Raw genomic sequence first — 19,777 nt, forward strand, 5'->3', positions numbered from 1 at the left:
CAGGCACAGCTGCCCCGGGCAGACCTGGTGCCAGTGAGCATGGAGACGTGACGTACATGCCAAGCCAGCGTGCAGGGTTCAGGGAGGGAGTGAGTGAGTGAGTGAATGAATGAATGAACGAATGAAGGAGCTGCCTCTTCCTTTATTACTTTGCCAGGCACCACCGTAGCACCAGAGCGGGAGGCAACCGTAGGATAAGCACTGTACAAGTCTTCACTCTTTGAGACAAGGGGCATTCATGGGCCTCATAGCAGTTGTTAAATAAACGCATGAGTGAATAAACGAATGACTGGGTAGACAAGTGTCTGTGAACCCCTTTTACCTGGTCAAGATATTTTGTACATACGTAGTTCCCAGTAGTATTCGTGACCAGAAATAAGAGTAATAACAATAGTTGTTATTCCATTAACTAGCATTTATTGCCAAACACTGAAGATCCTTTTTCATGCGTCATCTTTATTCCTCACAGTGGCCCTAGGAGGGAACCCCTACGACCCCCATTTTTCAGATGAGAAAACTGAAGCTCAGAGAAATGGAGCAAATTACCAAGGTCGCACCAGTCCAACAATAGAATTGGGACTCAAACCCTGGTCTGACGCTGGACTCCAAGGTCTTAGGTCCCCTGATTGTTAAATTTTGCCCCAGAGACTAGGGCTAGAAAGTTATCAGGAACTTTGCAGGAGGCAGGTATGAGGAGATCCAGGCTGCCCCATAAAGTCTGTCGTGCCTGGAGATCTCTGGGCCCAGCACCTCTTCTTGATCTTGACAGAGAGAAAGGCTGGGAGACAAATGTGGGATAGATAGGATAAGAAGCCCTTCCTTTAAAAAAAAGAAGAAAAAGAAGAAGCCCTTCCTTTGTCCCCAAGAAGACAGCCAGATGACAAAGGAGGGCCTGGAGCCACTGAGCTGGCAGTCATACAGCCTTGGCAACAAAGGTACCAGGGCACTGAGAAATCAAGAAAGGACATGCTGGCCGCCCGGCCCAGAAGCTGGAAGGACACAATGTGGGCAGTGGCGGTGCTGCCCAGACCACAGACAGGACCACCGCAAATCAGCAAGCCTGGCAGCTTCTCAGTGAGAGGGAAAGGCAGGTGGCTTGAGCAGCTCCCAAAAATCTGTCTGAGGCAAGACTCTCCTGAGTCGCTCCTAGGCCCCAGCTCTGGGCTCGGCTCTGCCAGGTGTGTGTGGGAAGGTGGGAGAAAGGATGGAAAAAGGAATTGGCATGCCTTTTTCCTTCAGAAGCTTGCTATCACAGCTGACACCAGACCCCAAAGGAAGACCCAGTCAGGCAGGTCTGAGGGTATTCAGAGGAGACAGAATGAGAGTCTGTAGGACGTGGGAGCTGGAACTGAATCTTGAAGGCCCGAGTGGATAATTTCAGTTGTTCAACAACATCATCAAGGGCGCAGATTGTTCCCTCTTTTCTTAGTAGGTCTCTTTGGCCTCTTGAAGTGGCTCCCCTCACTGTTCCAAACTGGCTGCTGTAGCTCCAGCCATCACCTCCTCACACGTGCAGAAAACAAAGTTTCAACTCAAGGCATCTCTTTTTAAAGAATAAAAAAGAAAGAAAAAAGAAAGGAAGGAAGGAAGGAAGGAAGGAAGGAAGGAAGGAAGGAAGGAAGGAAGGAAGGAAGGAAGGAAAGAAAGAAAGAAAGAAAGAAAGAAAGAAAGAAAGAAAGAAAGAAAGAAGGAAAGAAAGAAAGAAAAAGAAAAAGAAAAAAAATTGCCAGGAGTCCCCCAGCAATTATCCTTTTATATTTTATTGGCCAGAACTATGTCACATGATACTTTTTAAACCAATCACTGGTGGGGAGAAGGGAATGGCTGTTATTGGTTTAAACTAATAACTGTTCACAGGAGAGGTGCTGAGCACATGACCAAGCTGAGGGAGGATAAATATTGAAATAAGAAGAATGGAAGAATGAATTGCCTGTTAGCAGCCAGCCAATCTTTTATATTTCCCATAACTCCCTTTTACACAGCATAACACCCAGCTAGACTGCACTATTCACTGTTGCCTGTTCAAGCCCTGAGGTTTATCCTCTGCTCAATCTCTACTTCCTTCTTGTAATTCCCTACCTCATCTTCCCATGTCCAAAGCTTCCTCTCCTTTCAAGGATCAGCTCCAATGCCCCTCTTCCAGGCAGCCCACCACGGTTATCCAGCTAGATGTGAGCTCTTCTGAGCCTTCATGTCTGTACATGGTTTTCCTATACATTCCACTTTTTCATGCTTTATTTTAGTTGCTTGTCTGTTTTTATAGTCTCTCCTATTCATCTGTGAGTCTGTGCATTTAATTTACAGGGGCTGGCACACCCACTATGTGTATTCACTAGATGTTGGTTCACTGGATAAATGAGTGAATACAGAGATTTCTCTCATTAGAATCTGATGACTTAGCCACAAGCCCGTTAAGAACAGGGCAAGGACCTGGCTTATTTATCACCAAACATGCCAAGGGCCCAGCCCAGGCCTTGGCACACAGTAGGAGCTCAATAAATGTTAACTGAATCAGTAAATGAGTGAATGGCACACACCAGACGTGCTGTAAATCCTAAATGAATGTCGCCACTCTCTAGACGGTGAGCTCCTTGAGGGAGGGATTATGTCTCCCTCATCCCCAGAGCGTCTACCACCCAGTCTGGCCCAGAGGGGCTGCTCTGTAAGGGTCTGTGGAATGAATGAATGCATGAATGGATGTCTCTGCCTAGACTGTGAGCACCTTGAGAGCAAGGTGAGCAGCACTCACATGTGCCATGGTTGCAGCGTGTGGAAATGCCCCAACGCTAGCCCCTGACACGGGGACCCCCTGGCCCTCCCCATGTTCCAGCACCCAAAGGGACAATGCCTGGCCCAGCAGGGGGCCCCTCCAACCCTGCTTCTGCAGCCACAGTGGTTGGTCTGTGCTGTACAGAGTTGTTAGATATTTTCCATATTCTCCCTGCCCGCTCTGTGTACCCAGTAGAGCAACAGAGCTCCAGTGGGACCCAGAGCACAGCAGGTAATCAACGATGTCCAGGAGACTGACAGCTGTAGGGAATCCCCCCAAGGGCTGCGTGGGAGCTGGGAGGCAGGTGGGCACACCCCAGGGCAGGGACTGGGGGCTGATCTCCTTCCCAGATCCATAGAGAAACTCCTAGCTTCAGGCAGCCGCACAGAGGAGCCTGGGAGATGGCAGAGCCTCGCCTGTTCTGCTTGGGGGCGCAGGGCCCAGGGGTTCTAGGTGAATGGTGGTGGTTCTGTCACAGCCTAGGCACATAAGGGTGAGCCCGGCCAAGCCCCAAGGCAGGAGCCGTGAGGAGGGTGGAGGAAGGGGTGCAGAGGTGGTACTTTGCTGGCCCATCTAATGCAGCTGAAGCTGCCCTGGTGGCATTCCATGGACACCAGTTCCTGTCCTGAGCCGCTGTCCTGAGCCCTCCGTGCTGGGTAGAGGTGGGAGCCAGGGAAGTTGGCAAAACAAACCTTCACAAATCCCTAAAAAGGCTGTCACCCACCCACACATAGGTCTCCACCTCCTCTCCTCCCAGCCTCGCTTGATCCCACTGCGGTCAAAATTGCACACCCACCACTCCACCAAAATTGCTTTTATCAAGGCCACCTCTGACATTCGTGTTGCTAAATCTAATGGTCAATTCAACGTCTGCATCTGACTTGATCTCTCAGGAAGATGACCGTATGATTTACCACCCAAACTGGGAGTAAAATGGGGTGGGATCCTATTAGTAGTTATGCCAGGACAACAGAGATAAAGTGGGACCCACTTTTGCCGCTGGCGAAGCTGGACACTGTCACCCACCTAACAGAGCACTCAACACAGCCCATGACTGCCTCCTCTTTAAAGCACTGTCTGCTACCGGCTTCCAGCATATCTCCTCTCTGGGCCCCCCGGCCCTTCCTCTCCCATCTGGGTCAGTCTCCTTCCCTGTTTCCTCCTCACCTCCCTGATCTCTGTAAGTTGAATTGGAAGCTGGACCTCTTCTTCACCTACTCTCACTCCTTGGTGAGCTCATCCAGTCTCGGCTCTAAATAACATCCAAATTCCCAAACTTATCTCTGCAGCCAGGACCTCACCCCTGAGCGTCTGACTGTAGGTACCATTGCCGGCTCGACATCTCTAGTGGATGTCTAATAGGCATTCGAATGTAACGCGTCCAAAACTTGGTTGTCACACATGCAAACGAGTCCCCGATCTTCTCCGCAAACCTGCCCTGCCCGCAGTGGTCGTTAGCTTGGTAAAAGGAACTCCTGTCATTCCTGTTAGGCTGCAGGCACATCGTGCTTACTTCCTCTCTCAACACCCCATGTCTGCCGCATCAATATATCCTGTGGTTCAGCCTCACTTCTCAGCACCTCCACTGCTCCCACTTGGTCCAGGCCACCTTTACTTCTCACCTGGATTATTGAAATAGCCCCCTAGACACACCCCAGGCCCCAGCTTCCCTCCATTTGGAACAAAAAAGCCAGCCAGGGGGAGCTTTTAAAACACAAGTCAAATCACGGCATTCCTGTGCTCAAACCCTCCTAGGGGTCCCATGGCACTCGCAGTACAAACCCAAAGGAGACCCTGCAGGCTCTGACTCTCACCTCCCTCTCTCTGACCTCATCTCCTGCTGCCTCCCTACCCTCACTCTACTTCGGCAACACTGGGCTCTTTGCTGTTTCTGCTGCACACTGACCTCAGGACCTTTGCACTTGCTGTTCCCTCAGCCTGGAACAGTCTTCTCCCAGCTATGTGCAAGTTCCCTTCCTCCCTCTGGATCTCTGTTCAAATGTCAACTGTGAGGATTTCCCTGACCACCTTGTATCAATGATGACTTATAATACACGATTGAAAGAGCGAGCGAGCGAGCGAGAGAACAAATCCCCCCACCCAGCACTTCCTATGACCCTTACCCTGCTTTGTTTTTCTCCACAGCACTTATCATTGGCTGACATGGATTTATTTATTTGTTTACTGTCTGTGTCCCCCACTAGGCTTGCAAGGTCAAGGACCATACCTGTTTCTTTTCCCTGTGCCTAGAACAGCACAGAGTAGAAACTCACAAATGTCTGTGGAATGAGTGAACGTGCACCACACACAAACATACCCACACACGACTGACATCTGTGATTGCAGACTCACGCCAGCACGTACATAGTAACCACATGCATGTATGTGCACCTGAAGGCACACGGATTGCAGGAGGTGAGGCTGCGGAATGGACAGGGCAAAACGGACGTTTATTGGCTTTGGCTGGGGCTCAGTTTTTAATCCCATTTGGGCTTAAACAACTGTGCAGTCTGTTGAGACCTGCGGCCCAGAGAAGGCCACCAACACTCCCAGATCTCCTGGTGAGGCCCAGCAGAGCCAAAAGCATCCCCAGGGCTTCCCAGCTGCCTCCCCTGAAGGACTCTGAATACCAGGCCAGGGTCCTGTCGTTGATACTCACTCAGGAAAAGAGCTGGCAGAGGAAGGGAGGGAGAGAGGAGGCCGGCATGTCTGCAGCAGCCCTGGCAGGATTATGCAGAACGGTGAAGAGTTGGCAGATGGACAGGAAACCTGGCCAACACATTGGCCAACATGCCCAAAGGATGACCTGGTGGCTTGAGGCATGAAGGCCCAGGTGAGAGGGAGAGAAGGGGGCTGTGAAGGCCCCGACCCTCAAACCATAGTGTTAGGGTGTGCCCTGCACAAGTGTGGGGTGCAGGTGAGATGCAGCTACCCTCGTCCTACCGAGCATGTCCCCCTGACACCAGGAGGCTTCCACTCAGAGGGGCGTCTTTTCCCATTCCCCGAAGGTGCCTTCCACCATGGGGAATCCAAGTCCTGCGTTCAGGATTCCACTCCATCGCCCAGTCTGCTCTGCAACCCTGGACAACAGTTTTGGAATTTGTCCCTTTGGAAAGTAGGGTTTGACCTCAAGCCTTTGCCCCAGGCAGCTCTTCCACAGAGAGCTCCCTTTCCTCCCCAACACACCAAATTGCACATGTCCAAATCCTTTCTGCGCCTTAACTTCAAGTGTCACCTGCTCTGTGATGCTATCCCTGCTCTGCAACCCTCTGCTTGACCCTCAGAAGCTAAGAACTCGCATCATGAAATCCCCTTATGGCCATGGACCGTGTCGGTCTCCTGGGGTTTTTATTATACAAAATTCCTCCAACAGCTTATCTGCATGCACAGAATAAAATGGAAACTGCTTTCCCTCTTCCAGGTCCTGCTTGATCTTGCTCAGACCCCGCCTCCCTCCTCTGCCTCATCTTCAGCCATTCCTTTGCTCTGCACCAGCCACATGGGCCTCCTTGATATTCCTCAGCTTGTTCCAGTCTCTGGACCTTTGCCCATGCTACTCCCTCTGCATGGAACCATTTTGTGCCTGGCTTCTGCTCATCCGTCCAGATCTGCCAAACGTCACCTCCTCCGAGAGGCCCTCCCTGATGCCCTCTCCATAACATCATACCCACCCTGGCCCTTCCATCATTCTTCTCCTCTCTTTTTCCTGCTTTATATTCCTTCTTTATATTTATTACTCCCTGAAATTGCATTGTAGATTTTATTCCTTTATTACGAGAAGGTCAGCTGCATGAGGGCTGGGACTTCATATTGTGTATTGTGTTGTCCCCAGTGTCCAGCATAGGGGCTGGCAGCAGGGAGGTGCTGGTAAATATTTGCAGAAAAAGTAAATGAATAACCAGAAGAAATGCCTCCCTTTCCTGACATATACCTGATTGTATCATGCTGTCTTACACAGAAATTATTTTTAAAGTGTGTTGAGTAAATGAATGAATGAAATGCATTTCTGTCTCCCCAGTTGTAGAAGATGCTAATATTTGGTGAATGAGTGATTGAATCTTAGTGCACTGCCCTCTCTTGTAAAAAAGTGTCATAAAGAAAGAAAGGAAAGGAGGGAGAGAGGGAAGGAGAGAGAACAACCGAGGGGTGCCTGCAAACATTAGGGGCTCGCCCCTTGTTCCGACCTCCTGGGCCCCTCACAGCCCTGCCCTGGCCTCCCTCCAGGCCCACCCTCCTGCCTGCCCCTCCCCTCTGCTCCCTGCAGGACGGTGATGGGCCCTGGAACTGCCTGACAGAGTCAGGGGAACAGTTCCCGTGGCACGCAGGGAAGTCATAAGCTCCAGGAAATGAAGGCTCCGGAGCAGCGCCTCCTCCTCACCCATAATTCCAGCCTCATTATGAGCAGCCCAGGCCATCAAAGCTGGATCCCCAGAGGCGGCAGCACAGCTCCAGGATTGTGGAGTGAGGCCACCAGGGTGGGGGAGGGTCTGCGGTCATGTCCAAGCCCCACAGAGTGGGTGCGAGGAGTGGGACGGGGTGCTGGGGATCCTCACAGCAGGGTCATGGGTCCTCCCAACCTCCATTAGTTCAGGGAAGAGCCTGGAGGGAAGGAGGGAACAGCATGTTCAGGACTCCTCCCCTCCATTCTTCCCTATGGACTGTTGATGTTTTCTCATTGTCATTGCCCTGAAATGCAGGTTTCACCTCCTCACCATCTCCCCCACCTTCCAACAGTTGACTCCCTATCCCAAAACCCCTTCCACAAAGAAATTCTGGAGTTGCTACTGGGAAAGAGCACTGGGTAGTGAAGCACCTGCAAAATGGGTACAAGACACCAACTTTCACAGTTGTCTCAAGTGAGTCAGTGAGTTAAAGCCATGAGAATTGCCTTGCTCCAACATCAAGTCAAAGGAGGTCATCTGCATTTCTTCTGCCCCAAAGATTCCAGCCACTTCTTTTGTCTGCAGGGGGACCAGGTCAGTCCCTCTTACGTCCTCTGCCCAGCTGCATACCTCATAATCTCAACCTAACTCCCCAAACTAGGCAGACCACCCACAGCCTGCCTGCACACTCCTCCGCTGGAATGCCCATCCCTTCCTTCCCACCTGCTCCGATGACCCCTCCTCCAAGAAGCAGCCCTGATTCCCTCCCAACCACCTGTCCCTTCCAGACACCTGTGCCCACTCCCTTGCCTGAGCCCCATAGGTCTCAGATTGCACCCTGTTAGATAGCCCTGATCACTCACCCCCTGGCGTTTAGGTTGTTATTGGGGGTCTTGTCTCACACCCCACTAAACTGAGCTTATGTATCTCTGTCCTAGCATCCTGCCCAAACCTAGCACAGAGTCGAAGCTTAGAGGAACTGAGTTGTTGAACTGAGCTGGACTGGCATGGGGAGAGGAGTGGGGACTGAGCCCTTCATTTCCACTCACTCTTCTCAGTGAGCGAAGTTCCTCTGTTAAAGCAGCATTGCTGTCCCCCTGTAAACGCCCACATCAAGCTATTATTCATCGTTATTGCTTGAGTAGGAGTTAGTCCCTCAGATCCTTTCTTGCTGAAAGCAGGATCTGATGGAGGGAGGGAAGGAGAGATGGATGGATCTGGGAATGGCCGTGCTGGTCCAGGAGAGGCGGGGAGAAGTGTCTCAGATTCTGGGAAAGAAAGGTTTCCTGGGAGAATGTGGAGACACCAAAGGCAAATTCAGAGGGGTTGTGACCCTGCCCAAAGCCACAAAGGCACCTCCAAGCAAGAAGGCTCTCTGGGATTCAGATGCCCCACCCCTGAAATGGGGTGTGGAGAGACTACAGCAGGAGATTTGAGGACCTTCCCTGGGCTCGTTTTTGGACGGAATGACCTCTCTGTGCTGATTGGGAAGGCAAGAGTGGAGGATGGCAGGCTGGGTCTGGACTCTGTGCAGCCAGGAGGAGGCTTGGGTCCTGGGGGGCTCTTGAAGACCCCTTCTAGAAGGTCCTGCTCCCTCTCTGGAGTAAGGGAGTTGTACGGGGTGGGCTGGGCTGGAGAGACCGCCCTCCAGGGGCAGGGGAAGCAGCTCATAAGGTCCCTGCTCCTGTGGGCCTGGGGGCTGGTGGAGGACCCCTTAAAAGGAGCTGGGTGAGGGGGCTGCGAGAAAGGTGGGGGGACAACTCAGAGGCAGTGGGAGAGGAGAGGTGTGTAATGGGACTTGAAAGGAGGCATCCAGAGCTGAGGGCGTGGGGGCGGGCCCGAGGAGGAGTCAGAACCATTATGCACCACTGTCGTGCGGTGTTTCTCCCACCATGCACCCTGCCAGGCACACAGAGGGGGTTAGTTAGTACCTAAAGGTCAAAAGATACTCAGCCTGCCCTGCCCTCACATAGAGCCTCGTCTGATGTTTTCTTGCTTCTCTTGCAGGCTCCTAGTTCTCGAAGATTCCAAGGATCTGCGGGCCGCAACCCGCGGCGCTCTGCGAAAGGACCATGGCCCACACCAGACTGGGGAGCTGCGGAGGCGCTGCCTGGTGATTCACACGCCGAGGCGCCAGGGGGGCGCGGGCGGGGACCCCGGGGCTGTCCATGCCCGGGGTGCGGCCGCGCCCCCTCCCCCTCCAGCCGGGCGCCCCCACGGCCGAGCTGAAGCCACCATGTGACGTGGCGCCTCTCCGTGGTGCCACCGAGTGGCGACGCCCTGGTGCTTCCCGTCCATGCTCCTGGGCCCCGCAGCAGGCCAAGCATGAGGCCGCTGCCCGACGGTCGGGGGCTCCGCGTCGGAGTCGCGCTGTCGCCCGCGCTGCTTCTGCTGCTGCTGCTGCTGCTGCTGCCGCCGCCGCCGCCGCCGCTGCTGGGACGCCTGTGGGCGGCAGGCACGCCAGCGCCCGCGCCCGGGGCTCGGCAGGATGGCGCGCTGGGCGTGGGCCGCGTAAAGCGCGGCTGGGTGTGGAACCAGTTCTTCGTGGTGGAGGAGTACACGGGCACCGAGCCCCTGTACGTGGGCAAGGTAAAGTGGGACCCCGCACCCACTGTCCTGCACCCAGGCCCCGGGAGTCACCCGCTGGTAGACACAAGGGACCCCAGTTCCCCTACGTCCCTACGTCCCAGTCCCTGGCGCCTCCTCCCAGCTGTCCCCCCACCCCCCACCCCCGCCAGGGGCAGATACCAGGGGCCTGCGCTCCGCTGCCCCAACCTGCCCCATGCCCTTCTCTAGTCCTCCTTTTTACACCTTACAGCAGAGTGCTAGTCGGTAAACCTAGTCCATCTCGTCGCTAGATTCATCTAAAATGCAGAAACAAGTCTGAACCGTGTCCCACACATACTGTCCCCACTCTGCTTCAAGTTCTTCAGTAGCTCCCCATGCACTTGGGGTCAAGCCCAAGTTCCATCCCATTACCTACAAAGATCCAGCTCCCCATTCTCTCCGAGTTTCAGCCGCAGCCCTCTGGTGCCCTCTAACAGTCCCTCCAATGCCCCACAGGCTCCTGCCACTGCGCCTTTGCCTAGGTTGTTTCCTCCCCTTAACTGCTCCTGCCTGATTACTTTATACTCACACTCAGGTCTCCACTCAAATGCCACTTCCTCAGAGAAGCCATCCCTGACCACACCAGGCTAGGAGAGATCCCTGTGTGTGGCTATCCCTCTGTGTTATGTGACATCCAACGTCCCATATCTTTCCTTCATAACACTTAATTATGCATGTGTTTGTTTGATTTTTCAATTAATGTGCGTCTTCCCTATTAGACCGTGTTTGGTTAGCTCACCATTAAATCCCCAGGGCCTGATGCAGACATTGCTCACAAATTGTTCATTAAATGAATGAATGAATGAAAGCTACTTTCTCAACTCTCAGAGTAAATGCTGGTTAACATGGTTGAAGATCTGTGCCCTAGGGGTATAAGGAGATGAGAAGATCTTTTGTTCATCCATTCAATCCCTGAGCCTCTCATGCATATGATACTGGAGAGGGAGAGGCAAAATAAGATCTGGCTTCGGCCATTTGGGGGCTCCCGTAGCAGCAGAGACACCTGGTGCGTAAACAGCTTCACAGGTCAGCACGTGGCACTGAGTAAGCATTCAATAAATGGTATCTGTTGGCTCTGCTTCATAGAAGAGAAAAAGCCTGAGCTGGGTTTTGATGTATGAGTAGGAGTTCATCACCCTGATGGGAAAGAGGGCATAGCTTAGGCAAAGACTTGGAGGCTTCGACGAGCCGGGTTTATTCAGAGACTTGTCAGAAGTTGAAGTGTTGAGGTGAAGGGTCCTTGTAGGGCATGAAAAGTAGGGTGGTGCCAATTCTCTGGCTTCTGCTAAGGCCAGTCAGCGTCCCAGGAAGTTTCGGTCAGCAGAGATGGGGGGGAGACCAACTCTGGAGTTTCCTGTGTGTTTAAATGAGTCTGAGAATTGGGAGGCTGATGAAGCCACTCAGTTTGGAGGGTCGACAAGGAGGGAAGAAAAGCCTAGACGTAAACCTTTGGGTTTGCCTCACAGGAAACCCAGATTTTCTCTCGTCTAGACACAGTAATTCCTGGTCCTTGGCTACTTTCTTCTCCATACGTGTGGCTGAAGTTGATCCCACAACTGAGCAAAGTGAGGATTTGACAGATAGAGCTCAGAAAGGTTCATATCCTTGCTCAAGTTCACCCAGCAAACTAGTGGCAGAGCCTAAGACTCCTGACTCCCAGTCAGGGCAGTGAGAAGGTAAGGCTGGTAGAATGGGGAAAGGGGATGGGAAGGGAGGAACAAGTACCGGCTAGACAATAGCTAATGGTGAGGTAGCTAAGAATGCAGGCTTTGGAACCAGACACACCTGAGTTCGAGCCCTGGTTCTGCCAACCCATGAACCATATTACCTTAAACAAGTCACTTTACCTCTCTGGACCTCAGTCTCTTCATCTGTAAAAGCGGGGCTAAGAGAGCATACTTCCTAGGGTTGTTGAAAGGATTAAAGAAGAAGACTGAGCACATAAAGTGTCCCATCTGCGGCCTGTTTGTTTATTGTTGTTTTCTCATTTCCCCCCTGTAAAACACTTAACTATTAAACTGCAAGGCAGAAATCATTGTTCCCTTTTGTAGGCAAGGAAACCGAGGTTCAGAGAGGACAAAGCCATAGAGCGGTCAAGTGGCTTAGCCAGGATTTGAACTGGTGTGTGTTGGGGGCCAGTCCCAGCCTGATTCTCCAAACCTCTCTGAGATGTCCAGGCCTGGGAGAAGGATTGGGTCCAGGAAAACGCCAGAGAGACAGGGAAGGACTCTGACACATCTGCCTAACTGTCGGCTGTGATGGTCTCAGGTACCTCAGGGCTGTTGTCCACCCAGCAGCTGGGGCTCTGAGTCGGCCTCCCCAGCTCCCCATATCCTGAAAAGATGAGAGAAACCCCTGGTTCACCACTGCCATCATCACCGACCCAGCCATTATCGCCTCAGCAGCATGAGCCAGCCCCACCCCACCCCCTGGAACCACAGTCTGTCAGTGACAGGAGGGTCCTGGTAAGTCCCTTCATTATCAGACTGGGAAACTGAGGCCAGAAGTAAAGAACATCATGCCAAAGCCACACAGGAACACGGTGACAGCACCAACCCCAGAGACCAGGTCTCCTGACACCAGCTCCAGGCCCAATGCCATTTAACTGTCCTGGATGACGCATCTGCTATGAGCCCAGCATTGTGCCTGGAGGCCTTTCTTCATTTCACAGCAACCTTCCTGCTGCTGTCATGACTATGTCATCCTCCTGCTCCATTCACACACAACCCCTCTTCTGTTCCTCTCAAGGCACTCGGTGCAGGGAGGCAAGAGAAGGAAGTGTGCATCTCTTTGCAAACAGGTGCCCAAAGTGCTCTTTCTTATGAAAGGTGATAGAGTGTGTGATTCAGGGGGCCCGACGGGAGCCACACTGGCAGGACTCAAATCCCAGCTCTGCTCCTTGTTATCTCTGATTTGGGGGGGGCATCGTTTCACATCTCTGTGCCTCTGTTTACTTACCTGTTGAGTGAGCTGTTCCTAGCACCTCCTTAAAGGATATGGTGAGGATTCAGAGAGTTAGCGTAATATCAACTCCCTAGAGGAGTGAGGAGCGCCTGGCGCCTGGCATGTGTTCAGTACTATTAGCTTTTGTGATCGTAGGTCTCACCTGATATTTCCACCACCTTGAGAATACCGTCTACGCGGACACTGTTAACCCTGCCCCAAATCCTGACAGCCTCTTGGCAACCCGATATCCCAGTTTCTCACCACAAAGTGTGTGTGTTGTGGGGGGAACGTGGTCGGTAGCCTACCCTTCACTATAGGATTCTGAGCTTGCACTTGTAAACACCACCTGTCTCCTTTCCAGCTGAGTCGCACGTTTGGACAAGTGGTTGTGTGTTCGCGCCCGCGCAGGCACACACATGCGCGCGCACACACTCTCAGACAAGGCTCTCTCTCACTCTTGAGGGAGGAAGGACTTCTCCATGGTTTCAGTTAATTCACTGCTTCCTGGTCCCCCGCCCCAGGGAGCCGCTGGGAGCATCTATACCTGTCGAATTCCGAAGGTAGCTTAGCAACAGCACCATTGCAGAGTGAACCCCAGCCGGCCCCGACGGGAACCTATTTTACAACCGCCTCCTCCATCCCTCACCGCCAGGCTCCTGTCAGCACCCGAAGGAACCGCTGGGCCCCGCGGTTGTCACCGAGGCTCCATAGCAGCAGTTCCTGCAGTCTGGCTCACCTCTTCCCCTCACCTTCTCATAAGACCCACCCTCAAAGCAACCTCCCCACGTTTCCATACAATCTGGGTACTTTGACTAATCCCTTTTCCGAACTGTAATTTCCCCCAAGGCTTCTGTCAGCTGAAAGTGGATTTTGTAGGATTTTTAATTTTTTTTTTTTTAAAAAGCTAGAATTATGGGGTCAGCACTTATGACCAACTCCTGTGGGCGGTGAGATCTATTTTAGATATGCGGCAGGACTAACGTGGGGAGGAGAGCAGATTTAATTAAGTTGCTAATATTTAAAGAAAATTGATGAACTCCTGGTTTATGAGTAGCACAGGCGTGAACAGACCCCTTATTCTGGACGAGGCTTTTTATTTGATTTGCTTTCCATTTAAATCCTGGCCTTGTTTTATTTGCAGAGCTGTACTGTCCGTTTTAATTGTCTTTAATAAGGAAAACGTACCTCTGCTCGCATTTAATTTTGATTTAATTAGAAGGAAGTAATTAATGGCCTCATAAATCCTGTTTTTCAGCCCCCCGGGATGAGAAGCCCTCTCACTCTCGTGTGTTTCATGTTGTTTATGATCTAGGGCTGGGGCTTGGGGAGGGGCAGTCTCCGGGGCTGTCTACAGTGGATGCAGTGGAAAGAACCCAGGATGTGGAGTCAGACAGGCCTCAGGTCTGCTACTTCTTAGCTGTGCAACTTGAGGTGGGATATGGGGCCTCTTTGAGCCTCGGTTTGCCTATCTAGACAACAGAGAGAGAATCTCTGATTCACAAGATCATTATATCAATGAGATCACGGTGAAGGGTCCGGAAGTGTGCGCCTTCCTCGTCTAGCTCACAGGTCCCTGGGACTTAACTAACAGAGTGACTGGATCCTCCCGCAGTCCCAGGGGACAGGTGGGGAATTCTAATGACAGCTGGACATTTCATTATTCAACGTGTTTGGTGCTGTGTCTTGTGCTGAGTGCTGGGGAGATGGAAATGAAGCCGTATGCTTAGCCCTCAAGAAGCTCGAAACCTCACCCTTATACAGACACACACATTCAACTTTCCCAGCGCCCGCTGTATTTTCTCTGTGGGCTTTGTCAGGGCACTAGTGTATGCCAGGCGTGGGGAGTTCACAAAGCGAGAAATCAAAGTTAGTCCATGCCCCTGAGGCCCATGACAGCTGGGGGGACAGATGAGCAGCAATGAGGTGTTACAGGGATGTGCATGGGGCAGGAGGACAGAGCAGGGTGAGGGCTCGTCAACCAAATGGGAGGGCATCTGAGAGGGCTGCCTGAAGGAGGAAACAAGCTGAGTTTAAAAGTCTCCAAGCAGGTATTGGATGATGTCCCTGTATCTCCAATGGGTCAGGATTTGAGGGACCCCCAAATTCTCCTGAGACCAAGGTGGGAAAGGGAGAGGCAATGAATCTGCTTTGAGCACCTGCTGTATACCGGGAACTTCCACATATTATCTTACGAATCCTCGGAATCTATGGGAAAATAATATCAACCCAATCTACAGATAAGAAAGCTGAGGCTCAGAGAAGGGTTGTCTCTTCCCCAGGGCTGTGCAACAGGTCATTGACAAGACTGAAGCTGGCGCCCATCCATTCTTGAAGCCAGAGTTTCTCAACTTTCCTGATCTGTGACGTGAAGTCCACTTCCAAATGATGAAATAGAGGCTCAGATGGAAGAGGCCGCCACTGACTGTGGCCTGCCAAGTGCAGAGCAAAAGACTTGTATCCAGGCCTCTCCCCCAGCCATGTATCCCGGTGTCTGCCCTGAAGCCCAATCCCTCCTCCTCTGTTCCTCTCTCTTCCTTAGCCAGAAACTTTGTAAGCAGACTAACCAGATCTCCAGAGGTTACAAAGGAATCAGTCTATGCATTGGAGTCAAATAGACCTGGGCCCATTTCAGTCTCTTCACCTAGAAGTTGGAGATGCACTTACATAGGCCACAAAGTTAAATTAGATGTCTGCAGAGCCCTGTAACACGTCTCGCACATAGTAGTCGCTCAATAAATGAGAGCACCATCCTCCACTCATAGCTGAGAGCCTTGAGAAACGTCCTTCTAAGGTAGAGCCACAGGCACTCCCTCTCCACGCTGGAGTCAGGGCCAATACAGGAGGGACAGGTGGGGCAGGCAGGGCAGGCAGGCAGGTAGCCTCAGGCCAGCCCGAATTCGCAGCTTTTAGCACCTGCCCAGGCCAGCCAACCCTGTCTGACTTTGAGGTCCCCAGAGGGTAGCCACTGGGCCCCAGCATGAACTCCATGTCATTCTTCATGGAAAAACATCAATGACATCCCCGCTGGGTTCCACTTCCTCTTTCCCACTCCTCACTCAGAAGTGATCCCTGTCGGGGTCTGAAGTAAAATGTCAAGGGCTGCAAGGACCTGAGGGAGACACAGGAGATAGGAAGGGAAATAAACAATTATTGATAGAGTGTTTAGGTCATTACAAACATGTTCTCATTTAATCTTCACCACATCTGTGCCAGGTAGTGCTCGATCTGATTTCTCAGATGAGAAAACTGAGGCACAGAGAGGTAAAATTAGCATGCCCATGGTCACAACCTTAGTGAGTCATGGGATCAGAAGCTGGCTTCCCACATGTAGCTTTGTGACAAAGCAAATGACTTTCCCTCTCTATGCCTCAGTTTTCTCATCTGAGAAATGGGAAGAATAATAACATTCCATATGGCAGTGATGAAGACTAATAAGATCACAGCTGTTAAACGTCCCACCAAATGGTATCTTCAGACATACCTTGTTTTATTGCACTTCGCTTTATTGCACTTCACAGATGTTGCATTTTTCACAAATTGAAGGCAACACCCTCCACCCAGCGAAAAGATTATGACTCGCTTTGTGGCAATACTCACTTTCTTGCAGTACCAGGAACCAAACCCGCAATGTCTCCGAGGTATGCCTGCATCCCACACACTGCTCAGAAATGTTGGCTGATTAAATGAGCAGATGCCAGTTCTGATTGGGAAGTGGGTGGAGGTACCCTGAGAGGGAACAGGCCCACTCTCTCCTATAACCATGTCCCCTGGGCAGAGGTAGAGGAGAAGCATAAACAGCAAACAGGAGAGACAGGGCTCCTCATCCTCAGCACTGCCAATGATTCAAGGCCGCCGTCCTGAGATAATTTTATTGGGGGCATTAAACTGAGTTATGAGGTTTTTACAATCCAGCCACTTATGAGAAATCTATTAACAGTAACTGGACAGGAAGAAGGCTTCTTGGTGGAGCCCAGAACAGGCATTAATTGGGGCAATCTATAACAGGACGGGGACCCGGAAAGGTTCCACCAGACGCCTCCATTTACTCCCCGCAATTTCTGCTGAGAATCAGCAGACTCGCCAAAAAGAGAGAGATGCCCATTAATCGGCTAATGAAATATGAAAATGTTTATGGGCCATTCAATCTTCCAAATGGCACTTCTATAATCCACCTTTCAGACACAAAGTTCCACCAGCAGAATTTATACCCAGGCTCCTCCCGCGTGGCAGGGGGTGGGCTTTTGTCTCCCTTCATGACGACTTCATTGGCACCTGTTATTCTGCTGAGTGGGCTGGGGGACACAGTGTCCTAGCCCAAAAGGGGACTTGGGGATTCTCTCATTCACACTCCATCTCTGCGGAAGCTTAGAGAGGAACAGGGACTGGTAAGGTCACCAGCTTCATCAGATACGTTTTCTTCTGTTCAGAGCTGCCGCAGAGATTTAAGCATTGAAGGATAACGGCTGAGGAGTTTGTGTTTGGGAGAACAGTCTGTTTGCTAGTTTCTTGCCCAAGAGATCTCAGTGCAGTGAAAACAGCCTGAGATCTGGAGCCTAACAGCGCCTGGATTAAATCCCAGTTATATATAGCCAACATTTAGTAATAATATAATAATAACGATAGCTACCATTTGTTGGACACTTATTATGCCTCGGGCAAGGCTTATTTGCAGCTCATATATACTGGTGTAGTTGTGCTGGTTGTTGAGACAGTGAGATAGCTCCCGGCCTGTGTAAATAATCCCTCTTCTCTCCCTCGCCCCCAACTCACTCAGCCTCTGGGACCTTCGAACCTCCGTGATGTGGCAACCACAGGGTTCCTGCCTGACCCAGCAGAGTCCTGCTGGGGTACCACTCCAGGGACAGTGCCCCAGCCATGCTGGCTGTTAATATTGTAAGTGTAACAGGGTTCCAGGCAGAAGCTAAGGGCCTTACGGACTTTCAACTCAATTAGCCCCCCAACACGTCTAGAAAGAAGGTGCTATTATGATCCACAGGTTACAGAGGAGGTGGCTGAGGCCCAGAGAGGTGCAGTGACTTGTGCAAGGACACACAAGGAGCTGGTGCTGCAGCCAACGTCAGGCTGTATTGCCTCTCCTTCCCCTCGGTTCCTCCCAGGAGGCTCGAGGATGGAGTGAGAAAGCCCAGGCTGTAGACCAGGTCAGTTCCTCCAGTGGTCTGACCCTGAGCAAATCATCCCACTTCCCTAATCCTCAGTAGGAAAATGGGAGAGGGGGATGGAGGGGAAATCTGTAAACTGAGGACAGCAAAACCTACTCTAGCAGGGTTCGTTGTTGTTGTTTTTTAAAGAACCCTGAACTGGGTAAGCATGTAAATTGTTTAGCCCAGCGCCTGGCACATAGTGAATGCTCTTTCAGTTTGCATTTCCTTTCCTTTTCTCTCCCTTCATGCCAAGCCCTGAGGCTGGCTTTCCAGATACTGAGATGAGTAAGATACCAGCCCTGACCTCTGAGAGCTCAGAGCCTAGTGAGATTGGAGAGCAGCTTGGCACCTTGTTAGAAATGCAAACTCTGAGGCCCCATCCCAGACCTACTGAGTCAGAATCTGCATTTTAACAAGATCCTCAGGTGATTTGCATGCACATAAATGTTGAGAAGCACTGGCTAAGCCATCCTACCAGCTGAACATGATAACAATGGCTTGATGTACTACAAAAATTGGGGGTGGGGATCCAGAAAAGCTTTAGGGAAAAGGTGCATTTGAACTGATGCTTGCAGGCTGAGTAGAGTTTCAGTCGGCCGAGAGATAAGGGCAGGGTGCTCAACGCGGGAGCAGATTGGTGTGGAGGTGGCTCTGGGCTTCATTGTCAAGGCAGTGGGAGCCATGGAAGAGTTGCAAGCAGGAAAGGGCATGTTCAGATCTGCCTTGGAGGCTGCAGAGGGGAAGGTAGATGGCAGGAGCAGGGCTGGGGCAGGGAGAGCCATGGAGGGCTGGTGAAGAACTCCGGGCCAGACAGTGAGGCCCAGACTTCCTGGGCCTCAGTGCTTTCACTGAAGAATGGGTGTGTTGAAGAAGAGACAGGCTTAGGTGCTATTGAGTCCCCACGGGGACTCAAGGGTGGAGGCCGAGAGGAACTTCCTCCCCAACCTCCACCCTGCCTTCCTCTCTGCCTTTCCAGATCCACTCAGACTCGGACGAGGGTGACGGAGCCATCAAGTACACCATCTCAGGCGAGGGCGCTGGGACCATCTTCCTGATTGACGAGCTGACGGGGGACATCCATGCCATGGAGCGCCTGGACCGTGAGCAGAAAACCTTCTACACTTTGCGGGCCCAGGCTCGGGACCGTGCCACCAACCGTCTGCTGGAGCCCGAGTCGGAGTTCATCATCAAGGTGCAGGACATCAACGACAGCGAACCTCGCTTCCTGCACGGCCCCTACATTGGCAGCGTGGCCGAGCTCTCACCCACAGGTGGGCCGAGGGCTCCGGGGGCGTTGGGGTGGGGCGAGGGTGAGGGCGACGGGCAGTTGCCAGGTTCTGAGTGAGAGCCGGCTGGGGGGAGCAGCTGATCTTCTGGGGAGGGGCAGGACAGACAGGAACTGCTGCCCCAGGGCAGAGGGTACAGACATGAGCGCAGGTTCCCACAAAGGCCCGTGCATCGTCCTGGTCACAGCTGCACCAGGACAGAAGCACACATGTGACCTCAGGCACATGCACGGACACAGTCCCCATGGGAACACGCGTCTACATGTGACACAGAGACACACTCGAACATGGTCGTACGTGCACACACAGTCACACACACAGGCCCAGCCCGACATACGGGCTCAGCCGTCCACCTGCACGCAGCCCCCCGCAGGCACAGCTTCAGGCGCAGGCAGCATCTGGGACAGTCACACACACACAGGCACAGCCCTTGGCCACTCCCCACACAGACGCAGGCACGACCGAACATGGGCACACTTACAGCCAAAAGCAACCCGAGTGGGACACAGCTGAGACAAGGCCCCCGCACCACAGGACACAGCCTCACACCCAACACAGCCATGTACCCCCCACCCCCAGGAAACAGCCTCACACACATGGAGCTCATGCACAGACGCAACCATC

The 19,777-nt window shown here is 52.3% G+C and overlaps 1 protein-coding gene across 3 annotated transcripts in view; it reads left to right on the forward strand.

Moving 5' to 3' along the window:
• Positions 1-19,777, forward strand: part of CDH22 (cadherin 22) — a 126,115-nt gene that overhangs the window by 44,178 nt on the left and 62,160 nt on the right. The window contains exons 1-4 of one of the 3 annotated variants that reach the window (XM_081033437.1): positions 7,216-7,231; positions 7,505-7,746; positions 9,160-9,741; positions 18,844-19,138. In XM_081033437.1, the coding sequence (XP_080889563.1) occupies positions 9,478-9,741; positions 18,844-19,138 (559 nt within the window). In that variant the 5' untranslated portion in view covers positions 7,216-7,231; positions 7,505-7,746; positions 9,160-9,477. Of the gene's footprint in view, positions 1-7,215; positions 7,232-7,504; positions 7,747-9,159; positions 9,742-17,565; positions 17,599-18,843; positions 19,139-19,777 lie in introns of those variants that run through there. The other 2 variants (XM_081033436.1, XM_081033438.1) reach the window with 2 other exon arrangements.

This window comes from Rhinolophus hipposideros (assembly GCF_964194185.1).
Source record: "Rhinolophus hipposideros genome assembly, chromosome: 22".
In the NCBI taxonomy this organism is placed as follows: domain Eukaryota; kingdom Metazoa; phylum Chordata; class Mammalia; order Chiroptera; family Rhinolophidae; genus Rhinolophus; species Rhinolophus hipposideros.